Source organism: Tachysurus fulvidraco, chromosome 21 (assembly GCF_022655615.1).
Source record: "Tachysurus fulvidraco isolate hzauxx_2018 chromosome 21, HZAU_PFXX_2.0, whole genome shotgun sequence".
In the NCBI taxonomy this organism is placed as follows: domain Eukaryota; kingdom Metazoa; phylum Chordata; class Actinopteri; order Siluriformes; family Bagridae; genus Tachysurus; species Tachysurus fulvidraco.
In genome coordinates this window covers 8,642,367-8,653,437 of record NC_062538.1, presented here as the reverse complement: position 1 = coordinate 8,653,437, position 11,071 = coordinate 8,642,367, and the positions used below count along the sequence as shown (strand labels likewise).

The window sequence follows — 11,071 nt, the reverse complement described above, 5'->3', positions numbered from 1 at the left end:
TTTAATATTAGATTTTATAATTAGATAATATATAAAGACTACAAATAATTACTCCCAAATATAATTATAAAGACACAATATAATGTGTGTATGGAATATATATATAGTCACTTTAATATTAGATTTATTATATTTTATACTACATAATATATAAAATTATTACTCTTACATATAATTATTTATAGTCTTTATATATTACATAATATAATAATAAAATATGATATTAAAGTGACCGATAACAAGAAATGTAATATTGTAGCCTTACAGAAACAGTCAGGTATTAAGTGACATCACTTGAAAAAGCATTTATTATTTTATGTTACAGCATAATAGAAAAATAGAAGAGAACAAAGGTTAAAGAATGAAGAGCAGCTGGGTAGCACTGTATTCTGGTAACAATATTAAGTGCACTGGCAATTTGAGTCATTATTTGATTTTCGTGAGGGCTACAGCTCGTCTGTCTGTGTTTTGGAATAGAGCTCGAATGAGACTTTTCATTTCATTACTGGAGAACTCTTGTGCGAGAGGCCCTTTGCCCTCTGCCCACCTAGAGGAGAGAAAGTGTAGGTAAGTAATTCAATACAACTAAAAACTGTACTTTACTCAGCAATACATACTGAATATACTAATTAGAAGCTAAAGCCCAGCATGTATATGGATTATATGAATATATAAAAAAGAATTGAAGAAGCAGAAGAAATTTGGTCCATGCATTTCTACAGTACAAACAGACATAATATATTATAGTTCATTATTTTAATATTAAATCAAATTATCATTTTTTTTAATCAAACAGTATTTTTTTTGTGTTCCAGACTTCCAGGTCACTTTTTTAAATTAGATATGTGAAGAAAACACGTTTGAAACGGAAGAGTGGGGACAAAAAAAAAAAAACCTGACCAAAGACTTAGGGTAAAGAGTAAACAAAGCTTGAACACGGAGTCAGAGATAAAGAAATGATAAGCTAATTATATCAATTTGTTATTATATTCTTTTAGTTTGTGAGTCTAAATGTGTAAAGCACACTGCATTTCTGCAGCAACACAGCTTTGTTCTTGTGCTAAACTGACCGAACCATGTGACTAAACTGACTATGAGTTATGTTCCGCTTATTAATGTGCTTTGTATTACCTGTCGACAATCTCTTGCAAACTGGCCTGTAGCACTATGGACAGTTCTTTAAAGGTCATCCACTTCTTAACATAGACTGGCACTTCCTCTTGGTATTTCCTGTTCTTGGACTCCTCTGGTAAGGGTGTGAAGACTAGTGGACCTTCCTCTATAATGGTCTGGCAGAGTGTGTGTAGACGCTCTCCGTCTTCAGTTGAGATATCCTGGGATGGGATTAATCATTTGTTAAATCTGAACATATATCTTTAAAGAAAGTTTTAATTGTTGCCATTTTGGGACTCACCTCCAACATCTTGATTTTGGAAATCAGTTCAGAAATTGCTGTATTCAAAAGTGTTCCCATGGATTTGCAGTATATATTCACTGGTAGGACATCTTGCCAGACTTTTCCCAGTCGCTTTAGTTGGTGAATTACCTAAACAGCATCACCAAATACTGCTTAAAAATCAGCTCTAAAACAAAACAAGACTACACCAAAACAATAATTTACAACGCACTTGAAACATTTATTTAAAAGGATCTTTGATCTTACCTGTCTGACTGCCTTGCTGGCCGCAGTGTAATTGTCTTCGTCATCTAAACTGGAGAAGTTTCTGGCCGTGGACAGCCGCTCCAACATTTCTGCTTTCTGAACGTTCATCTGTGCCACAAAACACTGAGCACCTTAATGAGATAACAGCAAAAACACGCAGGTTTTACAAGTTAGAACATTGTGTGCATTTCTCCAGCACAAATCTTTTCAGAAACTAACTTTAGATGAATTTAAACAACAGCAATCAGGGTGGACTCACGTACCTAAGCATTGTTTTTGAGAGTTTAAAAGAACTATTTTTCACATCTCAATATGTGCTAGAAATGACAGAACAAATATCTATAAAACCTACCCAATTTTCTAAAGCCTGGCACCAAGTCAACAAAATAGGCCACCCCATCTTTCAAAGGAAGGTGTGGTCTGAATTGATGCCCGAGTGTCAGCAGATGGTGGGCAAGGAACATGCAGTTGTTGTGCTGGATAGCGGCTAAGTGAGGAAACTTAAGCAGGTTGTCCCTGTGTTAAAGCACAACACAAAACCTGTTAACAATCATAAGGTTTTGTTTTTTTCTTTTTCGAAAAACTAAAAGAAACATTTTATTAAAAGCACGACAAGCAAACTCACTTGTGGTACGTTGGAACCACATCATAGAACAAGTGAAAAATATTGCGGGTGGTGTAGAACAGCTGGACAGCACTAGAAAGAAATTGAAAAAATATTGAAAAAATAGAATTGAAAAAAGAAAATTGAAAAAAAAAAAAAAAAAAAAAAAAAAATATTGGAATATTTCAGCCATTTTCCAACCAGAATAGTTTGGTCCAAAAATATGACAATATTTGTTCTGATTTTTGCACTGGAGCGACCAAGACATTTTACCCAAAAACCTTTCTGTAAATAAATAAACCACAAAATCTATCTATCAATCTGTCTGTCTGTGTGTGTGTGTGGAGGTGAACATTAACATTATTATTAAGGTATTTAATCTTTTATTTTTAACACAGGAGCTAAAGCTGTTAATAGTGAAGTGTGCCATAATCGTACCACTGGGGGGAGCTGCCCACTGCCTCAGACAAGGTTTTAATAGCCAGCTCCATCAGCTGTTGAACTGACTCACTGATGCGACACACAGGCAGGCACAGAGTGCGCTGGCCCAGCTGTTTCTCATTCTCCAGGATCTGCTGATCACAATGGCCACTCTTCTTTCCCTCCTGCTTCTCTTTGCTCCCTCCACCATGGCTTGGCAGTTTAGGGAGGCTTAGCTTGTAGTCTGGAGAGATCTGGTGATCAATTATGGGTAGGTCAACAAACTATCCAGAGCACTTATGGGAAAATCTGCAACAATTACAGCCACTGATGATGGCCACTAGCCTTACTTTAACTGTGTTATGCATCTCTGAGGTCATGAGTTTCCGAGCAGCTACTATGACATCTTGGCATTTTTTGCTAGCAAAATGGCAGTTTACATTTCTGGCATACTTCAAGAGATCTGTGGAGTCTCCAGACAGGTAGCTCATTTCCCTTAAATGACCCTCAAATTCTTCAGTTTCTTTAATAACCTGAAAGAAAGAAAGAAAGAAAGAAAGAAAGAAAGATAGATAGATAGATAGATAGATAGATAGATAGATAGATAGATAGATAGATAGATAGATAAATAAATAAATAAATAGCACCCTCAACAACTGTCGACTTATTTTGCTAACGGTAGTTACCGTATCATAAGCTGCAAGCTGACTGCTATTAGTTGGTATGGAATACAATAAGCATTCCCTGATGATGCAGTCTGACATCTCCTCCCAAATCTGGTCTCCCAATATAGCAGACACTTTCTTTTCACCTACAGCTGTATCTATGCAGACAGTAGATAAAGAGTTCATTAAAACCCCAATGAAACTGTGACAATGAAGGTGACAATATTTAAAAAAAAAAAGGAAACTGAGATGAGAGTACCGAACAGATGTCTGTGAAGGGTCTTGAGCACTAAAATGATTTTGGCGTACACATCCGCAGGAGCAGGGTGCTCTTCTAGGTTCTCTTTGGTCTGTAGACTCAACACTGTGCCCATCTCAAGGTGCTCACTGACCTCCACCATCAAAGATGGGTATATGATCAGAGGCTTTATCATGTACTTCATTAATACCTGACCTGGAGTGGGGCACAAAGGAAACAATCATTTATACACAAAACCCTTTTATTTTATTCTGTTTTAAATTTAATTAATAAAATTATACTACTACCAAATAGTTTTATCTTTTTCTGCAGCTCTCCTTGAATAGCAAGGGCCTGAAGTACACTGGAAAGAAATGCACTGGGCATGTCTTTTTCCTTTTTATATTCTCCTCCACTTAAATGAAGTGCTGTGCTCATAAAAGACTGCAGTCCAGTCAGTTCTGTAAAAATAAATCATGTTTGAATGACAATATTCTAGACAAATTATATACGTGAAAAATTTCAGACAATCTGGTTTAGGCCGGTGTTTCCTCCAGGTTCTCTGGTTTCATCCCACCTCAAAAGAACCTGGCATCTACTGGTGACAGGATTGGTGACATTAAATTGTGTATGCGTGTGAATGTGTGTGTATTTTTTTGCTCATATCCTTTATGTTGAGCACTAATTGTGTATTGGCTACGCTACATGGAAATGCTTAGATTTTTTATGACACCACCAACATTAAAATTTGTTCAAAATAAAAATGATAAAAATGGTTTCATAACTATGATATTACATTTTTGTAAATATTTTATTATATCATTTCATGTGACAACGCTAAAGAAATGACACTGTGCTACAATATAAAGTAGTGAGTGTACAGCTTGTATAACTGTGTAAATTTGATGTCCCCTCAAAATAACTCAACACACAGCCATTAATGTCTAAACCGCTGGCCATAAAAGTGAGTACACCACTAAGTGAAAATGTCCAAATTGGGCACAAAGTGTCAATATTTTGTGGCCACCATTATTTTCCAGCACTGCCTTAACCCTCTTGGGCATGGAGTTCACCAGAGCATCACAGGTTGCCACTGGAGTCCTCTTCCACTCATCCATGACGACATCACAGAGCTGGTGGATGTTAGAGACCTTGCGCTCCTTTCTTGTGCATCATCTTTAGAAGAGGCTTCCTTCTGGGACGACAGCCATGCAGACCACTTTAATGTAGTGTGCGGCGTATGGTCTGAGCACTGACAGTCTGACCCCCCACCTCTGCAGCAATGCTGGCAGCATTCATACGTCTATTTCCCAAAACAACCTCTGGATATGACTGGATCTGAGTGGAACCTGTCCTGTTGTACCACCGTGCTGCAGCTCAGTTTCAGGGTCTTGGAAAACTTCTTATAGCCTACACCAGGGGTCGGCAACCCACGGCTCCGGAGCCGCAAGTGGCTCCTTCATCCCTCTGCTGCGGCTCCTTGTAGATTTGTAATTTAAATGTATTTTAATTTAATTCGTTATTTTTTTTAAAAATGTGATTCTAAATTCCAAGATTATGATGCTCTTGTAACATTAAAATAAACCGTTTTTTAATTTTTTTGTCGCCCAATATATGCGACATAATTGCCGATTTGTGAAATCCGACACACAGAAGCAGACGCATTTTTGGTTTGCTGCAGCCGGGAAGTTAAAATTTTGATGTCATACAGGGCTGTCAAGTGTCACACATTGAGAGTGAATTTGGGTCTTTTGTTACGCTCTCCCGCCACACATCGTATTTCTCACGCAGAAAAAAACTTTTTGACTATTTATCATATATTTAATAAGCTGCAGCGCCCAAAACGTATCAGTCCGCACCGCTGACTCTATGGAACCGGGCAGGAATGACGCACATCTCAGTTCTTAGTCGAGCCTGACACTTATCAGCCAATCAAAAAAGGAGGCTACACAATAACCAATCAGAAAATAGCACTATCTGGGAAAGATTTAACGCAACAACCAATGAAAAAAATTGGGGTTGCCGGGGGGGGGGGGGGGGGGGGGGGGTGTTGTAGATGTCACGCTTGCCTGTCTTCAAAACTTGAGAGCCCTGGTCAGGAATACGAAGAGGACTCAATTAGACAATGAACATTTTATCTGAAAGTAACCTTCAACCCAGCGTCTTTTTTGTTAAGGTTAGTTCAAACTGTTACAAATATTTTTGTTTGCTTGCAGAAATAAAAATTTAGTTTACTCAGTAGCAGTTCATTGATTTCATAAATGCAACACTCTGCAGTTTTTTCTATGCTTTCCATAAAGGTAAAAACAATATATGCAGTGTTATCTTCATTTTAGATGTCAAATGGGTTTTGTGGCTCCCAGTGTTTTTTTTTTTTTTCCGTGGGAAATGGGTCCAAATGGCTCTTTGAGTGTTTAAGGTTGCCGACCCCTGGCCTACACCATCTTTATGTAGAGCAACAAATCTTTTTTTCAGATCCTCAGATCCTTTGCCATGAGGTGCCATGTTGAACTTCCAGTGACTAGTATAAGAGAGTGAGAGCGATAACACCAGCAAATGTAACAGCAAATTTACACAGTTATACAAGCTGTACACTCACTACTGTACATTGCAGCACAGTGTCATTTCTTTAGTGTTGTCACATGAAATGAATCAGTATAATAAAATATTTACAAAAAGGTGAGAGGTTTACTCACTTCTGTGATATACTGTATATTGTACATCCTGACATTATTAAGATAATAATCCTCTACGTTGACTTTTTTCCCTTTCTTATATTATCAGTACTCTAACCTTTGGCGGGAGGTAGCTTCCACACTGCCACTTGCTTCCACTCCTCTCCAAGGTGGTAGATGAGGTTCTCTCTCTGGATAGTGATCTCTGAGCTAAGTGCACGAAGTAAGGGCAGATCTGAAGTGTTACAAGCTTTCAAGGCTTCAACGCTGGCTCGCGCCTTGAGAAAAGTAAATTAAAAATAATAATAATAATAAATAATTTTGAAAATCAAAAAAAAAAAAAAGTCACACAGCAACAGTAAAAGATTTAACATTCAGACTTGACAGAATACAATATTAAATATTTTGTCCATGCAAAACCTACAAATTGGGTTACTATCCAAGCTGGAAAGGCAAAATGTGCACACAGAAACTTCAAAACTTGCATTCTGCAAATATAACATCTCTCGGTTCTACAGATGCCACAACTGGCATTAATACCCACATTTCCAAGTTGTTTAGCTGCTGTCTCATATTTCTTCTGTTGCAAGGTTTTGTGATATTCCTCCATGGCTGTGTCAAACTATAAATGTAAAAATAAAAAAATATTTTCTTATGCATAGAAAAAGGTACTTAAATCCATTGAAGAATTATGTAGATCTCATTCCATTACCAGGTCTTAAAAGAAGAGTAAATGTGTCTACATACAAGTACACTGAACTGAGTAAACTCGTTTACCTCTTGTAGATGTTGGAGCGTGTTTATCACTTCAGTGTTCTTCTCCAGCTGCTGCTTAAGTTTGGCATATTCAGTTATAGACTCATGTAGGTTTCTCTGCACCTGCACGTAAAGCCACGTCAAGACTTTGCTTTATTTGCAATCCAATCTGAATGTATTTATTCTGATTGCACAACAATCCAAATGGCCTACTGTATTTAAATACAACATAAAATCAAAGTCACTGCTAAAAGTGTTATATTTTTATACATAATATGAATCATACATAAGCTTAAAAAGTAGTATGATTTGAACAAGTCTTAAATGTCTCAGGAAGACATCCTCAAACATGCCTCGTTAAACAGACGTTAAACTGAATAATACATGTTCTCTCTTCTAAAAGCCAACATTAAAATAAGTTACTTTAAAAGCATTTTAAAATCTGTTTAATTAAAAAACTTCCACCCCCTCACAAAGTCAGTTTTCGTTGGTCACCGTGCATTGTACAAAAGGTCTTTGAACAATCTTTAAATTTACACTAGTTATATAAGTAGTCAGGGACCACCAAAGTACCACCAGTGACAAAAAGAATGATGATAACTAGTGCTCTGGTAAAAGTGTATCAGACACTTGTTATTCTGCAGCATTACTGGCACAAATATCATCTGCATGGAAGAATCATCATAAGGAAATGTATCCGCAGATGCTAATTTATAATGCATAATGAATAATGTTTGAATCTTGCAAATATCATCATCAACATCATGTATTTGTTCATACCTCATTGTCAATGCAGATTTTCAGGAGATCAATGTCTTTGGATACAGATTCCACCTGATCCATAAGTTCTTGAGCCACCACCATACTGGGTATAAACTCACTGTATTTTTTGTTGATCATGTCAGATACCTCCTCCTAAAAACAAGAGAAAAACAACAACAAACAAACAAATAAATATGAAACCTGAAAGGCTTAAAAAGAATTCTAGTGTGACGTGAAAAATGTCTTATTGCTTGTACAAGTTACTATCAGTTATATCATTTGATGTTACGTTTAATATATACATACATCCTGGTTTTTAACGAGCAGAACTCGACGCATTAAATTGCACTTTCATGAAGAACATGAGTTTAGAGTTCATAATGATCCTGGTGTAAGAGGATAATACAGGCTAACGAAGTAGCTTAGCGTTGAATGACACGTCAACCGGCTAATCAATGTGTCAGATGATGATCTAATCAAACCAGTGAACTAGCAAGAAAGTGGTTAGCAAGCAAACTAACTAACTAACTAACTATAAGCAACAACAAACACATAACAGACAAAACCTTCAGATGAGCAGTTTTCTAAAGCAAAACCCAATGCTTATATGAGCTACATCATAGCATACCAGCTAACACATTTAGCCACCATTATAACACCATATTCAACACCCAGTAATACTAAAGAATTAGAAATGTTTAACGAGAAGGCAATGTAAATTTCGTATCTATAATAGACAGCAATGACAGAAGTAAAACTTGCCAGTTAGCTAGCAAACACAGCTAGCAACGTCAGTTTCGACCCAAGTTTGTTTACCTTGGTTTCCTCCACTTTCCGCGACAGTTTGGATATTTTCGAAGCAAGGTCATCTTTTTCCAATTTTCCCGAGCTCGCAAGTACTTCTGTAACAAACGAAGTCATCTTCCCGCAAATTTTCTACCGACTCAAAACTACCGCTGAGTCAAATCTTACTGCTGCCCGCGCGCGCAAGTCCATCTGGGAGACGGTCTGTTCTGAATGAACAAATTCACGAATCATAATGGGAGTCGGTTCGTTCAAAATGAACGATTTCCCAGTTAACCGTCGAGTCGGTTCGTTAAAAAATAAACGAATTTAAGAGTATTTGAATCATACGTGTCATGAAGGAGAAGTTTAGACAAAGGAGGTCCTACAACGTGGATAATTATTATACCTTTTTTTGTATTTTTTTTTAAAACGAGAATAAAATAAAAGAGATGCAGACGATGAATTTGAGTGGTCTGTCTGTCTGTCTGTCTGTCTGTCTGTCTGTCTATCTATACTATCTACATATTATTAAATCTGTAATAAATAAAATATAAATAACAATCATGACAAAATACATATAAACTGTTTTCACATTGATCATAATCATTTTCCACATCAATCTCTCTCATTTCGTCTCCTAAAGAATTTGTCGAGTATTTGACTCACATGATCCTCATCCAAGTATTTTTGCTCTTATACCACTACTAAAATAATCACTGATTACCTCAATGAAATTTGTATTTGGTTGGCTACATTTCTGAGTTTTTAAAATTAGTATTTAATTATTGCAATTTTGTCTGTCACTATTTATCCAGTGTCAGAAAAGGTGAATGTGAATTGTGGGTAACGGATGCATATTCCGGTCATTTCTGGTTGTTTGGCAGAATTTTGCTTCATTGACATCCAACAGGTTTTGCCAGACTTATGTATTATCGGCATTGGAAGAAACAGAACAGATGGGAAAACATGACTGACATATCATTTCTGACTAGGCTACTAAGGGATCTCCATCTCTCTCCTGCTCCCTCAGCATCTTGTCCAGGTCTTCATCATCAATGTGACGTGCCAGCGGCTTCTGAGCCTCTCTGAGTGCATCAGCCACATTCTGCTCCTGCAACTGCCTCTGAACCACTCCTTTGCCCCACTGTGCATATTTCTCATCCTTCTCTCCCTTCTCCCCCACTTTCCTGCTCTGTTAGGCACGCTCAGCCTCAAGGTCACGCTTCTTTCCTGTCGCTGCATTACGAGACTCCTCTTCAAGAGTGTTGTGTTTTTCCCTCCTGCGCATTTCCTCCTGCTCTTTCCGTAGGGTTTCAGAAGACACCAGACCAGCAGCTCCACCGGATAACATCTGAGGCTCAGTCTGTGCAGCAGGAACGTGAGCATGAAGAGGAGGAGAGAGATCTGAGTCTGATCCATGCTTATCCTGTGGCCTCTTCCTGGGAGGAGAGAGGTCAGAATCTGACCCCCCTGCCTCCCTGTGCCCTTTTCCTTGGGGGAGACAGATCAGAGTCAGGGTCCCGTCTGGTGTTAGGGCCTCTTTGTGCTGGGGACAGGTCTGAGTCTGGGACACAACCACCTGAAGATGATTTTGACTTTGCTCTCTGTGGAGAATCTTTATGATGGTGTTTTTGTGTTTTTCATGAAGAAGTTGATGAGGAGTCATGCCATCTGGATTTGGCATCGGTTCTGTGTCTGGGAGGTGAAAGGTATGGAGAATCCTGGCGAGATTTCCTCTTAGCTGGGAGATCAGGAGAGTCATGATGAGATTTCCTTTTAGGAGAGCGATCAGGAGAGTCATGGTGTCTTCTCCTTCCTGGAGAACTATCAGGAGAATCATGTCGAATTCTTGTATTCCCCTTGATCTCTGAGCTGGTTTCTGAATGCAGGATTTCTTGAGATTCATCATTTGTGGCTCCAAGCACTTTCCACTTGTTAGTTCTAAAGATTTTAAGTTGCTTGACTTCATCCGGACGCTCGTCTATTATTTCTGCTATCACAGCTGCCTCCTCCTCCTCATCTTCATCCTTTTTCTCGTTCTAATCCTTGTTCATAGCCAGTTACCTCCAGTCCGTGTCATCAGCAACAATTTTCATCCTCTCATCGCACTGAAATCCTGCGAAAGAGCTCAACTCAACTAATTCTTCATGGTGTTGTAGTTCAAATCTGACGTGACATCTGTTTTGTGTTAATGCCAGAGGACTAAATTGAGCTTAATCAGGTTCATTCAAATAAAAACAATCAGTAGAATTACAAAAGGTACACAAATCGTGGATTTAACACAAAAAAGGTGAGAAATACAGTGCCACACAGTCTTATGGTATTCTTATGGCTAACAATTGGGTAAGATTATTATCATTATTATATATTGTATGTGTAAAAAGTGCTGTAATGTAATGTAATGTGTACATACAGATACAGTGTGCAGTTGTATGTTGTAAAGGGGTTTAAATCCTTTCTGTACAACACAACAGAAAGAAAGACAGAACTCCAGTGGCAGAG

General features: G+C 37.9%; 1 protein-coding gene and 1 pseudogene across 1 annotated transcript; both read right to left on the bottom strand.

Annotated features, from left to right (window-relative positions):
* Positions 1-290: 290 nt before the first annotated feature.
* Positions 291-8,807, bottom strand: zw10 (zw10 kinetochore protein). Its single transcript, XM_027134082.2, has 16 exons — positions 8,600-8,807; positions 7,802-7,936; positions 7,043-7,144; positions 6,810-6,887; positions 6,384-6,543; positions 3,899-4,051; positions 3,612-3,806; positions 3,374-3,510; positions 3,038-3,220; positions 2,706-2,941; positions 2,289-2,360; positions 2,016-2,179; positions 1,664-1,794; positions 1,415-1,546; positions 1,132-1,334; positions 291-547 (listed from the first exon to the last, which is right to left on the bottom strand). The coding sequence occupies exons 1-16, from the start codon at positions 8,702-8,704 to the stop codon at positions 427-429; spliced, it is 2,307 nt and encodes a 768-aa protein (XP_026989883.2). The 5' UTR covers positions 8,705-8,807; the 3' UTR covers positions 291-426.
* Positions 8,808-9,557: 750 nt separating this feature from the next.
* LOC113634947 lies at positions 9,558-11,031 on the bottom strand (annotated as a pseudogene).
* Positions 11,032-11,071: the final 40 nt, after the last annotated feature.

Excerpts from the sequence above, each read along its gene's own strand:
- zw10 (XM_027134082.2), bottom strand. The coding sequence starts at position 8,704 with ATGACTTCGTTTGTTACAGAAGTACTTGCGAGCTCGGGAAAATTGGAA. Across the intron at positions 2,361-2,705 it reads GTGGGCAGCTCCCCCCAGTG|TGCTGTCCAGCTGTTCTACA; the intron begins GTACGATTATGG and ends ATTTCTTTCTAG. Across the intron at positions 548-1,131 it reads TTGCAAGAGATTGTCGACAG|GTGGGCAGAGGGCAAAGGGC; the intron begins GTAATACAAAGC and ends TCTCTCCTCTAG.